This window comes from Manis javanica, chromosome 2 (assembly GCF_040802235.1).
Source record: "Manis javanica isolate MJ-LG chromosome 2, MJ_LKY, whole genome shotgun sequence".
NCBI classification, from domain to species: domain Eukaryota; kingdom Metazoa; phylum Chordata; class Mammalia; order Pholidota; family Manidae; genus Manis; species Manis javanica.
In genome coordinates, this window is record NC_133157.1 from 62,421,395 (window position 1) to 62,438,412 (window position 17,018).

The window sequence follows — 17,018 nt, forward strand, 5'->3', positions numbered from 1 at the left end:
ATCACAACCATTGTATTTAAAATGATATTTGAGGGACATTGGGAAGGTTTCTCGTAGCCTACATTTAGGCTTGTCTTGTTCCTGGGGAGCATTCGGTGGAGCACAAGAGTCTGGAGGAAGAGGGTTTCAGGAGACGCGCTGAAGGGCCAGTGTTCCCATCTTGAAGGCTGGAGTTAATGAGGAAGAATTTTTATGTGGATGTCAGGCATGTTGCAATAACTAGCCACAGTGCAATCGTCATAGCAACTTCCACCACTTGGTTTCTTTGTTTTTGTGATGTTGCAGCATGCTTCATTTTATGAGTATTTTCTTATGTGTGGTTGAACCCATCTGTTGCCATCTTGGACTTGGATACTTGTATTTAAAAGGAGATGAAAAAAAGTAGAGGGAGAAACTGGAAAATTGACAGGATGACATATCCTAAACACTTTTTATTTCCCTCCCTCCACTTCTGGTGATTAATCTTCTGATGAGTTTGTGTTTTTAGGAAAGGGAAAAAGTGCCTTCCCTAAAGGGAGTCTTGAAAAGTAGATCAAACCAGATATAAAAAGTAGCATTGTGAAACCTGGACTTGTTTTCGGTGATGTCATTATCTTGGATACAGACCAACTCTAGTAATATTGTTCCTGAAATAAGACAAATGAACATTGTCAACAATCTTTTTGGTTTGCTTTTCTGGGGCGAGTCATGTGTATACTTGGAGACTTCTGTCTTGATCAGCGTCTACTACCTGAATGCTAATTTATATTTGAATGACAGCCCTAGAATGGAATACAAGGACTGGTGAAATTCTAAGTGATATCCTTATTCATTCATTCATGAAAATGGATAATATTCTTTCTGTAGAAAGGCCTAATTGGAGGACATTTGTGCTTTACATACATTGATTCCCTAGACAGAAGTCTGTGTATGTGTGGTAACACATGTGGGGAACCCTAATAGTTGCTCTTGTGTGGACAACTCTTGAGGGTTCTGATCAAGCCAAACAGAAAGGGTGGGATCACAGTTTAGGTGGGGTATGAAGCTGAGAATATTTAATTCTTAAGGACTAAGTGCGACTATATATGCAACATATGCAGGGAATGTGCCTCCATTCTAGCAGCCCGTGTTTAGAATTTCACCTTCCTGAAATACTACCATCACCTTCCTCTCTGCTCTGCCTGTACTTTACCGTACTTTAAAAAGATGCCAAAGGAATCATCTGCGCTTAACCTATTTTTGAAGTTGTTATATGCACTTAGTCCGTATATTAGAAAGACCTTCTTCCGTTTCTCATTTTCTAGTTTTTGTCTCTCTTTTCTACTACTGGGTATTTTTTTTTTTTTCACTTGTTCTTTAGGATTTGACGAAGTCCTGTCGAGATGCTGACACTTTTTCATGTTAAAAAAGTTCAGTAAATAAGGCCCAAGAAGGCTGCCGAAGAGTCTTCTTGCTGTTACCCTGTCCTGGAGTTCCTCGACTCCCTGGCGCACGGGAAGGAGTGTGTATGTGGACACTCTGGGAGGGAGGCACACGCCCGGCCTCGGAATTGGCCGGCGTGGTGACCAGCGATCCCGCCCCCGCCCCCTCCCGCCTCCCGCCCCGCCGCTCACGCTCAGGAAGCAGCTGGCTGCAGGCCGGCCCTCACGGCTGCACACGGAGCCGCGCTCCTCGCCAGGCCGCCTCCCTCTCCCGCCCTCCCTCTCTCCTTCCCCCTGCCCCTCTTCTACGGCCGCGGACACACTGCGCCGCCGGGGCAGCCCAGAGCGCGGCGCGCACGGGCACCAGCGCCGGGCCGCCGCCGCCTCTCCCCGCGCCCCCGGGCGCGCCGTCCGCACCATCCAGGCTCACGCCCGCGCTCCCCCACGGGACCCAGCGAAAGCAATTAGCCATCAACCTGCGCCGGCCCCCAGAGGCATCCCCCGGCCCAGGGCGAGGATGAACAGGACAGGCGAGGAACAAAGTCGGAACTCAACTTCTTAAAAACATCATGAGTGTGAATGTGTGTGTGTGGGGGGGAGAATGAGCTGATGCCGAGGGTCCAGCCACCCCCCTTCTGCCTCCTCCTCCCCCTGCTGCCCCTGCCCTCGCACACGCGCGCGCACACGCGGCACTTGGGCCGGGTTTCCGTGCTCCGTCCCTCGGCTTGGATGGGAGTTTTCATTTCGGAAGGAGGCAGAGCCCGCGGAGCGCGCTGAAGGGCCGGAGCCCCAAGTTACTTCGCCCGCGCGGGCCGCCCGCTGGCAGTCGCGCAGGCTGGTCCGGGGAAGGGACTCCACGCCCGCGCTTTGTTGCGGAAATCCCGGTTACCTGGTAAGTGGATGCCGTAGGAACTTTGTTTGCAGGCGCGAAACGGGAGGAACCGGGGGCCCGAGAGTGGGGGGAAGTTAACGCTCAGACAAACCAGGGATTAGAAATAGTTTCCACGCCGAGCCGGTGGCTCTCGCGCGGGTTTGAGGATACGCGCAACCTCCAGCCCAGATTCTCTAGATCGGGTTCCTAAGATAGGTAGTAACCGTCAATTGGGAATCAAACTGTGCCCCAGAGCGCGGGGTAGAAGACAGACAGGAAATCAACGAGGTTTTAAAGTTTCTTTAATTAGGAAGAGGTTTTGTTTTTGTTTTTTTTTTGTTTTCAACTACAGGGGCCAGGAGGCTACACAATTAGGGAAGTTACGGGACGCGCGGGCATGGTCGTGCGTGCCACCCGAGTCCCCGCTGAAGGGACACTTCGGAGAAGTGGGAATTGATGGGGTGACGTGAGGTCTTGCGCGCACACACGGAGCTGTAGTTGAGTTTTCCAGTTCCACGTGTTTGCGGAGCTCCACGAAGACTATTTTCCACTATTATGCCTCAGCCAAGCCGATGTCCCCATTGCTCTAGAAGGTCCTCGTTAGGTGTGACGTTAACTCCTCGAGGGTACGGGTCCCGCCACCCACAGCCCCCGGGTGTGTAACTATAACCTCCCAGGCCACAACCTGCGCAGCTCCATTCACACGCGCACACTCCCCCCTGGGCTTGTCACCTCGCGTTTACATTTTTATGGGGTCCGACAGAATAGCGCTGTTTGGAAAGTGTCTCAGTCGCGGGGACTTCGTCCCGCGCGTGGCTCCAGTCCCTGTAAATGACCGTGCGTGCGTGTATTTTGAAGTGGCCCCGGGCCGCTCTCTGGAAAACCTGAGTGAGCAGCCGGCTCTCCCCTAGACACCTTGCCCGAGGGACACCTCCAGGTTACTCACCAGAGCCGACAAGTCACCTCGGAGATGAGGACGTTACCCAAGTGTCTGGAAAACTTGTCCCTGACGGATTTGTCATCCTATGGATGATTCATTGGGCACCTGGAGGGAGAAGCTTTGGGAAAGGTCGTTTCTGGCTTCGCGGGTCGCACCTTCGCCGTGGGGTGTTGGGGGGCAAGAAGCGAAAGTATACTCGAGGAGGAGGAGGACGCTAGCTCGGTGGGGGCCTGGAGCGGCGAGCGGGGCCTCGGCTCCCCCGGGGTCCTGCTCGGGCCGGGCCCCTCTCCGGCCCCCGCCTTCTGGGCTTCGGAACCGAGGGCCGGCAGCGGCGCCCTTTCGGCCGGCCGGACTTACTCAGGACTCGGTTGCACAACAGGAAGCCGGCGCGAGTGTGTTTTGCTGTGCTAGCTCCCTTACGCGGGCAGGCGGGGGTCAGGGCAGAAGCGGCGGGAGACGGACGGGGTCGCCGCAGTGCGTCCGCAGCCAGGACGCTCCGTCCCCGGACCCGCCCCTCGCTCTGCACCGGACAGTCGAGGGGCCCGGACTTTGGAGCTCTGCGGGTAAAGCTAGGAGGGTCGGGAACAGATAAGGGCTGCCCTCCGGGTCGCCCCCGTTGGGCGAGTCCCCAGCACCTCTCTGATCTCTCCAGCCTTCGTTTTGGCTGGGGATGCCTCCGCCCTTGTACGCCGTATTCCTCATCCGTCTGCTGGGCTTCCCGGGCATCTGCTTGGCTCTCATCCCCGGAGCATCTAAACCCTGGGCGGGGGTAGCGTTGGGGGTGGAGTGTGCTTACGGAATCTTAGGGAGCAGCGTCGCAGGGAATGGACTCTTGAAATTTGCGGCTCCCTGTTCGGGAGAGGAGGGCTCTGCACCCTCCTGACCTACTTCTAGAACGTCAGCATCTCCCCAGAGTTTGGGCCGGGGTGGGATACTCTGCAGCTCCCCCCAGCGGACCATTTCCCTTATGTTATGGGGAACTGGGAATCTGTAGATGGGATCTTGGCTAGTAGCTACGGATGAGGAAACCAAGCCCCAGAGACTTTTAGGGGTTTTACCCAAGCCAGTTGTCTCAGACGCAGGACAAACATTCAAGGATCCCAGTTCAGGGAGCATTTCTTGGCCTGAAGGTGAACTCAGGACAAATGTAAAGTCTCATTCTGTCCCCTGGAAGCTGATTTCTTCCTTGTTTCCCCCTCTGCCAGCTCCCCACTGGACCTCCCTTTTTACATTGTATCTGGAAGCTTTTTGTATAAAAATTTATTTGTGTTGGTTTAAATTTTCCCATGCTGCCTCTTCTTCCTCCTGTAACTTTGCTTCTAGTGGTGATGTGTGACACAGGTGAAACCTGCAGGGGTTTGGCAGAAATAGGATCTGCTGCAGTGAAGGCTGTTGGGAGAAAGTTTGAAGGCATTTAGAGACAGGAGTGTCTGACATAAATTATTTTTTTTGCAGTTGGGAATATGCTGAAGGAAAGACGTTAAGTGCACTACAGTTTTCACTAGCTGTCTGTGCAGCCAGACTAGCCCTGAGATTACCTTGGAAAGGAAGAGTTGGGGGCAGGGGGCGTTTCTTTTCCAGTTACTTTCAAAACACCTTTTCTTCTGGGTGGTTGAATTTCTTTCCTTTGTTGCTCACAGGACTCAGCAATCCTTGAGTATGAGTCGTTAAGTTAAATTGCTGCAGTAATTCTCTGTTCTTGGTTCACCTTAGGCCAGTTTTGAGAGAGCATCTTTTATTCCTGACTCCACCAAGTTCTTTAATAGTTGTTGGTTTGTCAGAGATTGAATACCTGGGGTCAGCTGGTTTGCTTGGAAGGAAGTGTTCATTATTCCAAATAGGAAAAGCAACTGTTTTCTTGGATGGGCTCTACGGTGGTAGGTGAAATCCCTTTTGGGCCAAAATAGGCATGGTGGGGAGGTTGACATAACAGCAGACTAATGTTTTGTACCAGTCCTGCCTTCGTTTATGTGGTAGAAAGGGGTCTTCCTAACTTTTCAGAAGAGAGTTCAGTGTTCTCAGTCTTCTTTTCTCTGAGTCTTCTTTTCCTGCTTGTAAATTAAATCTGAGCACATTCTTTCCACTATTGTCCCTGTCATATTGTATTTATTGATCTCTGGAGTTGAAATGATAATTTGTAGTTATTCCAGAATATAGATAGATGAAGTGCTTGTTGCAGAAGATAATTCAGTAAGTGGCATCCCATGCACGTCTGTTTCCTGGAGAAGTCATTTTCTGCGTGTCTGTAATTATTTTCTTGTAGAGGAAATTATGAAGAAGGACTTAACTCTAACTTTTCATTAAGTTTTGTTGGCTCATAAGTCAATCAGGATTGAAAATAAAATTAAAAGAATAAATGGCACATAGGAAATCTTTGCTATAAAAACGTGTAGTCTTACTCTTTCCTGGAGGATGAGGCATCCAAAAAAGTCTTTAAAATGACACTAACATGTAGTTTGACTAAAAGATGCCCAAGTTCTGAGTTTTCCTAGTTTCCTATTTACTTCAGGCAGAGTTGACATAAAACCCAAGGTTTTCATTGAGATAAAATAAAATATCTGTATCTTAAGGTTGGTGAATTTTCACAAGTTGAACCCAACTGGGTAACTAGCATCCAAATCAAGAAACAGAACATTACCAACACCCAGAAATATCTGATGCCTTTCTAGTCACTGTGTTCCCCCAACCCTTTCAGTCATTCTCCCCAAGAATGAACACTCCTTTGAATTTTAGTAAATATATAAATTTGGCCTGTTTTTTAAAATACTATGTAAATGGAATAATTCAATATGTACTCTTGGGGCTAGCTTCTTCCACTGACATAGTGACATTGTAGTAGGTCAAATAGTTGGGGTTTCCTTTTCAAGATAATAGGAACAGTTTGGCTTGCCGAAGTTAGTTGGTCAGACGTTACTTAATAAGACAGAATTAAGGAAAAACACAAATGAAACCATGGTCTGATTAGGATGACAACAGACACGAATGAAACACAGTGTGAAGCCAGTGTAGGGTAAGCAAGGAGAATGCTGAGGAACCTCTTCCACCGTGACAGCCTGAAATACATTCGACAGTTCCTCTGTAAGGACCACAAACCCCTCCGACTGAAGTGGCTGGTCTGAGTTTTGAAATGGCTGCATTTGTTTTGTACTATTAGTTAGGACTTTTCATTGTTCATGACTATGCCAAGATAAAAGGCAAGAATGATGTTTCTGCTCAGAAGAATGGAATAGAGTTTCTGTGCTATTTTTTCTTATTAGAGAAAGCAATAGATTTAGGAAACATGCATCTGTGATTAAACTGGTTCTACTTGATGGAGTGTAGGATTCATGATTATATGTTCACACTTACACTGTATTCAGGCAATAACTGATAAATACAGGATGTAACATAATTATATATGTCATTTATACTGTATTTTTCAGTATAAATGCACAGTAGAGTATGAAAAATATAAATGTAATATATAAATGTAATATGAAAAATATATGTACATGATGTATGTAGTATGAAAAGTAATAGGATAAAGCCAGCCAAATACATATAAGGGCTAATGAGAGTTCAAAGACAAAGTAGACAGAGCCTCAAACTTAATGAAATCAGAATTTTGGGAGGTGAAACACAGGTAAATAAATATAAGGCAACATAGAAAGTCACGAATGCTAAAGGAGGTATGTAGAATGAAATAGTTAACATTTATTGGGTCTTTCAATGTACCAGGCACTGTGCTAAGCAAGTAACATACATTGTCTCATTTAATATTCTGTAATGCCGTGAACTGTGTACCAGAGTAAAATTCTCACCATTTTATAGATCAGCGACATAGAGATTAAGACAGGATCAGGAAAGGCCTGGTGGGTGTTTGGGGTGGGCCTGCAGGGTGAGTAGGATGTGGATTTGGGGCAAAAGGGGCAAAAGAAGAGAGGCGTGGAAGGACCATGCAGGTAGGTGAACTTTAAGGCAGTATATAGGATGAACAGAAATTAGGATCCAATCATATTGCACTTTGGGAACAAAATCAGAAGATTTGTCTGTAAAGCTGGAATCATGAAGGCTCTCAGTAGTTGAGAGCAGACTTGAAATAAAGAAAACTGATGGTACCATTCTTGCCTTGTGTGATCTCTTCAAGGCCAAGAACGGGAACAAGTACATGTTCCTTTGGGTGCAACAAGCCTTGCTGAACTGCATATGGGCAGATAGGGGTGCAGTGAAGATCAGACCCTGGATCCCTGGTAAAGAGATCAGACTTCTTTTCTTGAAGTTTTGTGCCAGATCGATGAAGTTGCATTTCTAGGCCTGCTGGATAATGTACACAGAGAACTAACCAGATGCCAGGGCTACATATGAATTCTTGTTATTCTTGTGTGTGAAGAAATGTATTAATGTTTTCCCAACCTTTTCAGCATGACCAACAGATTCCACTTCTTTCTGAACTTGACTGAGTCATTCATGTAGGTTTATTTATTTATTTTTAAAATAAATATGTTGGTTAAAGGCCTAGTCATTATTGTGGATGTTCATACTTCTGCAGTGATGTCACTGAACATAATTTAACTTGTATAAAACTTTTGTCTACCAACAACTAAAAATAGTTACATTGGTCATTCATAAGCAATAATTACACTAAAGGAAAGAAATCACTCAGTTACACATGTGATAGAGACATGTTAAATGCTTGAATATTTGGTTTAATGAATCAGAAATAAAATTTTATTTCTAGAATCTTCCATAGGTACGCATTTGATTATCATTTTGAAAGGATTGTGATCTTTAGCTTTGTACATAGCTATTCATATGAGCTGACTAGTGATTTATACACACTAAATGACAAAGAATGGGCTTTTCATTTGCTGTGTTTTACCACCTATATATCTCCTTGTGTGAGGATGGAGATTTTTTGAAAGAAAACCCTCCAGCTACTTTTCTTTTATATTTCTGAAGAAGCTTTGTGTCTCAAACCATGGCCATGTGGTATTCACTCTTCAAAATTCCTGTAATTAATCAACAATTACATCATAGGGAATGTGTTCATTTTTCCATTTCAAATTCCTCTGCATAGGATCTGCTGGTTAACTCATATTAAGAGCACATTTTGAAAAATTCAGCTCTCAAAGGCAATTAGGTATGTGTTAATTTAAAATTTTCCCCTTTCAGCATTAAGAGTGATATTTAATTCCAGGAAAGGTCATCTGCCTTCTGCAGTGAGGAAGATCTAAAATCTAAAATAAAAATAAGTCATTAGGATCTTAATTCTGTTAGTTGGTTGATTTATTGATACTTACAGGGCACAATTGATTAATTAATACTTACCAAGTAAAAGGCACTGTGAACAATAGCAGTGATAGGGCTGTAGCTTTGTATTATTAATCCTTATGTTTTATAAAGCTTAAAAATGTCAAATTATAAGGTCTTGTCTTCTTTAGAGCTATATTTTGATATTTGTTTTTTTTTTTTTGCTACTAAACTGTCTATATACCTTTGCTTTTTTTTAGGTACTGGGCAGACGAATAGTCTAAATGCTTTTATAACAGTGGCTTTTATATTTTTTTGATAGTAACACACCAGAAACTGTATTTTCCATCTTACTCAGAACTTATTACATGCATATATATACACAGACATGTATACCCACAATAACTAAAATCAAATAATACTTAACCATTGATACATTCAATGCACTTTGATAGATTGGTAGTTTCTATTTTATTCTAGTCAGTTTTATTTCATTAAAAATTGCTTTTGCCATTGAATAATTTATTTCAGGCCCCACCAATGTATTGCAACCAGTTTGAAAAATAGTGCTTTGGAAAGGGTACTTTGTTAAACATCGATAATGGAAATTATGTCTTATATTCAGTTTGGACAAAGGCATGATTACCTTTCTATGCTTATTTCTGTTTGTCTTAAAAATCATTTTTGGTTCCAAGTTCTTTCTCATTTTGCGTGATTTGTTATAGTTGACCAAAGCAATCCCTATTTATCTCCCCTCTCTCTTATCACTTGTGGTAGGACCACAGTTGTCAAAGCTTTCTGTACTCATTGATAAGTTAATGACTGAGGCAAAGTAAACGAACCACTTGTAGGTAATTACTACTTAAAGTAGTGACATTTAGTAAGCTAACAGGTATGAGAGTTACATAGATGCACTGAAGTGTGGAAAGTGGATTCTAAGAGGGGCTACTGAACTTTGAATATTCAACTCTAGTAGTATTTCCTTGAGGGTTCTGAATTTCTTCTGGTCTGTAATCACTAGCTTTGTGCAATAGGTTCTCAATGCTGTTTTTCTGATTCTTAAGTTAGGATTGACTAACTAGAGAATAAATTCCTGAAATGGACTTGGGCATCCCTTCTCTCCAACACCCTTTCTTCTCCTGTCCTTGCCCTTCCCTCCCTCTTCCCCCTTCTTTATTGTGTCCCTTTTACCCCTTCTCCTTCCCTTTCTTCTGCCCATATTTACTATCCATATTTTGAATATACTAGCCATTAATTTAAATTTAAAAGGGCACCTCTAGGTATTTTACTCCATAAACTTAGGGAAGATTATTTCCATTTTTAAGAAAATTTTATAAAATATTTTTTTAAAAAGTTGAAATGTGTGTATCTCTAACTAGACAGCTATGGGTTGGAATCCACAGATGAAACAAAGGCAGGGATTCTGTTATATAAGATCCATAATATTCATTATGTATCTTTTCTGAGTGACATTTGGAAGAGTGGTCTTAAATATCTGGAGGAAACACTAATTTGTCCTCATATTTTTAATTGGTATAACTCAGAGCTAAAACTTTTTGATTTTTAGTATTTTATCCTACTGGTGATTATATTGCTTGAGTAGTATTTGTACATCTGAGTGCTTAGAATAATTTGTTAATATTCCTAGAATTACCAACATTAGACCTTGGGAGCACCCAAAGACTATATGGTCTGTATGTAGTATTTACCAGGTAAACCCTCCCTAACTTTCCACTCCACATCTCAATAATGTAGAATTATCCCAGCCCTGTTTCTGTGTAACTTCTGGTGTCAAGTCTGTAAATCTGTCCATCTCAGTGAATGAAATTATGAAAGCACAGAAACAACCACTGTACTTGGTTGCAGGCTACTTTATCATAATGTGGTTTCCTCCCTTTCAATTTAGAGAAATGATATTGTACACATCCAGGGCATTTCCTGTATAATCTCCTCGAGCTTCACAAGCACATGTTTGCACTTTCCTCTTCTTAAAATTGCAGACAAGAATAATTTTGATTTATTGGTGACATCTAATATAGCTGTGTTTATATTGTTGCTAATAAAATGACTTACATGATTGGTTCTTGTTTATACAATCTTCTCTGAGGAGTCAGTCACCTGTGTTAGGACAAGGTACATTCTGCTTATTAAAATGAACTCCAGGGATCTAAGAATATTCAGCTCTATCTGTCCTTGATTGAATTTCAAAATGTGCTTCACACTGCAGCCGTGCATGAGAAAAACTTATATTATCTATCAATAGGCTTTTCATTTCTATATTCTTCTAGCTACAAAAGCTGTAACTAGAGAAGCCCATGGGAATAGATGGGTCTGTTAACGATCAAGGCAGCGGTGTCGAAAAGGCGATGTTAATGAAATTATACAATCATTAATTTGAAGGGAAAAAATAAAAAAGAATCAATAAAAACTCTGTTTTAGATGCCTTAGACATATATGTGTATACATAAAAGAAGGCAGCTCAGGAGCAGTTTGTTGGCAACCAGTATTCTGTGTCTCATTTATCAGATTTTCTATGCAAGGTTAGAAATACTTACCGCATAAGGAACGGAAAATGTAACAAAGGCTAAATGTAGCCTAAGGAAATGAAATGGTGTATGAAAATTAATTATTAACTGGCTCATCAGATGAATTAAGACTCTTGATGAGTTTATTAATGATATTTACTGAAAAAGGGCTTTTGGCTGTAAATAGGCATTATGGAACTCATGGTTTTGGAATTTTCTTGAATGATTAAGTTAACAATACTTTTTATTTGTTTAATCTCTTAATCAATAAGAAAAGTGCCTTGAGCCTTGGGTAGAAGGTAGTGTCATGATTTTGTATTTTGATTAAAGGCATAGCTTTTCCAGAAAACTAGTGAAATGACTTAATAGTTTTGTACCTTAGTTTCTTTAGGGGTTAAGTAATTTTCTTTGTGACCTGCCTTACAGGAGTGTTTTTTAAGAGTTGAAAGTGGTCAAAAGGAAAGATTTATTAACTTGTGTTGACTCTTACAGCAGAATAAACATTTTCATTGTTTGAACCAATGAGGTATTAAAATTCTTACTGTATCATTATGTCAGATCCAAAGTACCTTAAATTGTACTTCTGGATGTTCCTTGCTTTTTCTTTTTCTTCTTTTTTTTCTGCTGATAGCCAAGGGTAGAGTGGTTGGATGGAGGGCAGAGGAGAAAGTAATGCTTGAGAAGTTAAGTTTTTTCAGCTTACATATGATTTACCTATTGGCTTTTCCTTATGGTATTAATCACTTTACTTTCTGGCTATTGCTTTTTTAGTAATAAAATTTCAATACAGTTTGTTGCTTTTACTTTCAACCTCAAGCTATTTAAAACAGAAGTGCAGTTTGTAAAGAAATAAAAATAAAATAGATATACAGTCTGACAGGCAAGTTTGTATGTCTTGATACTTGAGTTTTCAGAGCTTTAATTATTTTTTCTTCTTGCAAATCCACCTTCTTAATAATGTACCCAAGTGCTACATACCTACTTACATGTTTTATTCAGATTTCTGATGAGTATTCCTCCTTGTATATGATCTGTCAAAAATGACTCCCTTTTTTTTTTAAAAACTAAGAAATGGACAAAGTCTGCCAGTCTTTGGATCCTTGTCACATGGACCGTGGTCTTAGTGACTCATATATCCATTTATGTTGGGTAAGTCCTCATTTTCAAAAAAATGCCAATACAACATATTTATTTTGCCTTTTATTATATATTTTTTAGTTGGTACTGAATAAGTACTTTCTTCTGCAGGGTTCATAGTGCTCAGAGAACACTATTTTATCAATGAATCTCAGAGAGTAGATGGCCAGTATCATCTGGCAAAGCAGAGAGATGTTAAATTACTTTTGCCCACAATCAACCAGTGAATCAACAGACCACCTGCTAATACACTTGCATTCTTCTAATTGGATACAGCAGAAAAGGCATCGGAATTTCTCCAATGTGAAAAAAGAAATCTTACAACAAGTATGATACAGGATTCATTGTTGTTCCATAAATGAACTTAAATGATGCAGGTCTGGATAACCTGGATTTATTTGTCCATTGTTGGGAACTGTAGTGGAGGGAAGGGCAGGAGGGAGACCTGCAAGTATTTCTGAGGAGGAGGTGATATGGAAGGATTAAATGTGGCACACCAATAGAATTCCTAATAAAACAGAATTGGTAAAGATGAAAACATTTCAAATTTCCTATTATTAGTAATTTTTGAAATTCCTCAACATATGGGTATACACAGTAAAATTTGCAGAAGGCACAGTGAGTGCTTGACTTGAAAAGTAAATCTTTGATTTTCTAAGATGATAAAAGAAAAAAAACTCCTCACAAAATGTTTGCCCTCCTTGATATCTGTTCTTGATGATTGACAGAGCCATTCATTTGGGAGTTGAGTTGGAAATAGTTGTCTAAGACATTGGATCATACAGAAAAAGTAGGAATCATGCAGTTGAGGGTATCTGGCCACTACCACTTTGCACTCAGTCCATTTTTCCTGTGTTTGTTCAGCTTTGGCTTCTTTCCATGGCAATCATGTCTATTTAAAAAAGTACAGATTGTGACCGTGTTTGTCTTTCATTTAGCATAGTGGCACTTAGTCACCTCATTGACTGTATATACCTTTTTGGAGCTATTGGTCAAGGGAGAGAAGGGCCTTTCATAATGATTTGGAGCCAGGGAGTGCTGACACTCTTACATGAGGCTGGATGGTGACATCGTGTGGTCATGTCAGACTTTTTGTTCCCTCTCGGCCACTCAAGGAAGGGGTGCTGGGATGGCAGATGGCAGATGCATTGAACTACCATCAATTTTACCATGTGTGAAGTGCTGTTCTTCCCGTATACTTCCCATAAAGTGTTTACCACAGCCTCTTCCCTTTCTAGGATCTTAATTGAAGGTGAGAGTTCTGCGATGTTGATTCTTTTTCCATCCCCACAGCTCAGGATCATTATGGAACCAAGATGGTCACACTGCTGTGGATATTTGGATATATGTATATATGATGCCTTTGCAAGCATCCCAGGAATATTTTTATTTTTAGAGATTTAGGGACTGAAAAAATTGTTCTTAGAGTTAAAATCAGAGATGGTTTAATGTCCTCATAATCTCATTTTGAGGCCACATCTGTCTTTTGTTTGTTTACAGGAACCTTTGAAGTATGGTCTCAGGAAGGTGATGCTTTTGGGTTTCCCAAGACTCACTGTAACAAAAGTGAACTAGAACAGATAGATCCTCAAGGGAGCAAAATAAGTTTCATTTTGCAAGTAGGCACCAGTAGGTTGGCTGTAGTTGCCAAGAGCACTGTATTGAGAAGGGCTCAGTGGCAAACAAAATAGTGCAGTGATCCCTAATCCATGTCCGCCGTGAGTGCAGGGGGGGAGCATGCCTGCCAACGAACCTTGTATTTGATGACCCTGCTTTACACAAAAGCCCGTTTTGTTAAGAGTACTTCTTTTCCTCCTGAATGAATGTGACACACATTGAAAGCTCACTGTAAATTATTTTCATTTTTTACTTTTAAAAATGCCTGCATTTATTTTTTTAAACAGGCTAATAACCCACATCATGGATAACTTATTGGACTTTGCCTGAAAGGAGTCATTAGTGCCATTGGATATTTGACCATCCTGGCCACAGGTTTTTTCAGAATGAATGGAAGGTCATGCAGCATGAATCTCCACCGGGCATCAGGAACCCCACAGGGGCCTGGGATGGTCAGTGGCCAACACATTCCTCCCATTCATGCCCACTCGGGGACTCCTGGCCCCTCGTCCTGTGGCAGTGCACCAGACCCTACTCTTGGAAGTCTTGCTAACAGCCTCCATCTCAAGATGCCCTCAGGAGGAGGGATGGCTCCTCAGAGCAACATGGCTGAGAGCCCCATCCATCTGCCCGCCTTGAGCCCCAGGAGACAAGTGCTCACCAATGGCAAGCCACGATTCCAGGTCACCCAGGCTGGAGGCATGTCAGGGCTACACGCTTTAAAGCCAAAGCAGCGGGAGTTTGGAAGTCCTTTTCCTCCAAATCCTGGGAAAGGTAGGATTGTCTTTCTGGGATCTTTTAAAAGTGGAAACTATTTTTTTTCTCTTCCTGTACTTCATTCTTTGCCAGCAAATCCAGTGGAACAATATATGATTCATTGTCAGGGTCAAAACTGGTCTCATAATGTTATGCAGCTTGCTTGGTAAGGGAATGGCTGTGAATGTGTGTGTGAAGGTGAGGATGAGGGTGAAGGAACCATAGCAGTAAATGTGACACTTGATGGGGTTGTGGGGCAGGGTGGAAGGTGAGCTAGAAAGATCAGACACAGGGAGGTGGGTGGGTGGTGGTGGTGGTGGTGGTGGGAGGGTGGGAGGGGAAGAGCAGGCTCAGTAAGGTTGTACCCTCTGCATAGGCAGAGCTCTGCCCCGGCTCACCAGGGGCTGGATTCTGAAGCCGTGGAGGAGAGAGGTGGCTGGGACCATCATTATGTTGGTCGGATACTAGGAGAAAGGTGGTGTTTGGAAGGAAAATGACAAAAAAGGGCAAAAAATTTAAGTCAATAAAATGAGGAATTAGTACATCTAAATGATAAAAATTATTATGAGAGTAGAACCTATAATTTTTGTAATAGAGCTACTGACAAAAGAGAAGGATGCCAGAAGAGAATAATGAGGAGATATATTGTTGTGTTTATAGAGAATAGAAAACCTGATTAACTTGAAATGCAGAAAATATGCTTTTAATTCAGTAGTGTTTGAATTGTTATATATTTTAAACTAAAGATTGATTATTGGAGGTAGCAAATTATTTGAATGACCCTCTAGAAATTTATGTTGACTAATTGCAAGCAGTAAGTATATTTGGGCTAGAAAAAAGGTGTATCACGTGAAATACAGTTTTGCTATGCAAAATAGCACCATTATATATTCCTTTAGGTATTTCTAGCCTTTAAGTTTAAAAATGTTCATATTAAGTGTTTCTACCACCAAATAAAATTACTAGCAACCATTCACTCAGTTAACTCATAACTCACCCAGTTATGGTGAATACTGATTTATATCAGGAAAGTAACCAAAAGTTGTTTGTTTAGTGTCTGTGTATTTCTACATACAGAGAAACTGGTATATATAGGTAGATTAAAAACAAGAAAATGTGTGGCTTTTTATCTGTCATCTATCTATTTATTTATTGTGGTCTAGGTTTAGTTTTGAGTTTTTTTATTTCCTAGACCTACTAATATTCAGTGTAAGTATAAGAAAAATTTCCCATGGGGGCTGCATCCAAAATAGTTCTGTCATTGTTGGCTTGCTATGTCCATGGTGCTTGACAAGCCAAGTTCCTTGGTGTCATGTTCATGTATTTGGATTCTCAGGGGCTGAGGCCCAGTAAGATCTTTTAGCTCATGCTTGACTAGTGAACTGTAGCTTGCTTTATGTGTACTTGTGTTTGAAACCCTAACTGGCAATAATAATGGTGAAAATAACTTGCGTTTATCATATCGTAACTTAGCATGTACAGGTACTATGTTTAGAGCTTTCTAAAGATTAGTTATTCCTCACAACAGTCCTGAGTTGTATGCTATTGTTGATGAACTGGTAAGGGAACTCAGGTCTAGAAAGTATACATAGTTTCAGCATTGCCAGTTAGTAAGAAGTTTGGGAATATTACATTGATGGTGACCTGGAGTGTTCAGAATTACAATTATGGTTTAAAAAGTGCCTCAGGTACTTTAGGGACAGTGAACTCTCAGGGTTAATACTTCTTGGAACTCATGTAAGAATTAGTGCTGTTTTCTGATTCTCTTTTCAGTTTTCTGGCTCCTTGCTCAGCTTCTCAGCTTACAGGACCTGTTCTGGGTCTGCATGGTTGGGGCATGCATGGGCCTAGCTAAGGGGCAGAGGACAACTATGTTATTATTCCCCCTGGCCTTGCAAGCTTAGATACCACTACTGGTCTGGATTGTGCCAGGAGTGGCTCAGTGTGTGTTCCTTTCAGATCTTGGTTGACAATTTCTAAACTAATCCAATAACTGGTTGAAAATGATGAGCTGGGACTGTTTAAACTTCATCCAATCATTTACTCAATAAATAATTATTCAGCATATATTAAGGGTGAAGCACTGTTTTGGGGATACAATAGCCAATAAAACCTAATTATGGTCCTCAAAGCATTGGGGAATTTAGACAAATAAATGGGCAGTTAAAAGAAAGCACAGTTGTAGTTCTGGTAAGGATACAGTCAGGGTGATGTTAGAGCAGTTCCCAGCCAGTGCTTGCTGAGTGGATCTGGGAGGAGAGGAGGATATCTAGGCAGACACCTGAAGGGTGAGGAGCTAGCCATATAATCATACAAAATGTGTTCTGTGCATTGTATGTGTCTATGGTATGTGTGTGTGAGCAGGCTGCCTGGAGCTTATTTTGGGTAGAGGGAAAAGCGCAGTCAAAACCTGGAGGGGAGTGCTCTTAGTGCACTTCATGGACTTCCACGCTTCCACATTGGGGAGTGTGGAGACTGAGGTAGGAGATGAGGATGGAGAGGAATAAGCAGAAGGCAGATGAAGGGTCATGAACGACGTGCTG

The 17,018-nt window shown here is 41.9% G+C and overlaps 1 protein-coding gene and 1 long non-coding RNA gene across 7 annotated transcripts in view; one reads left to right on the forward strand and one right to left on the reverse strand.

Annotated features, from left to right (window-relative positions):
* Positions 1-438: 438 nt before the first annotated feature.
* On the reverse strand, positions 439-3,353 carry LOC140847692 (uncharacterized). Its single transcript, XR_012127740.1, has 3 exons — positions 3,218-3,353; positions 2,290-3,096; positions 439-626 (listed from the first exon to the last, which is right to left on the reverse strand). It is a non-coding gene; the product is annotated as an uncharacterized lncRNA (long non-coding RNA).
* Positions 1,632-17,018, forward strand: part of GLIS3 (GLIS family zinc finger 3) — a 441,081-nt gene continuing 425,694 nt past the window's right edge. For 2 of the 6 annotated variants that reach the window (XM_037019031.2, XM_037019032.2), the window contains exon 1: positions 1,637-2,292. Coding sequence is in view for 3 of the 6 variants with exons in the window: in XM_037019030.2 (XP_036874925.1) it covers positions 14,106-14,493 (388 nt within the window). In the remaining 3 variants the exon portion in view is untranslated. Of the gene's footprint in view, positions 2,293-3,656; positions 3,775-14,006; positions 14,494-17,018 lie in introns of those variants that run through there. The other 4 variants (XM_037019030.2, XM_037019028.2, XM_073228578.1 and 1 more) reach the window with 4 other exon arrangements.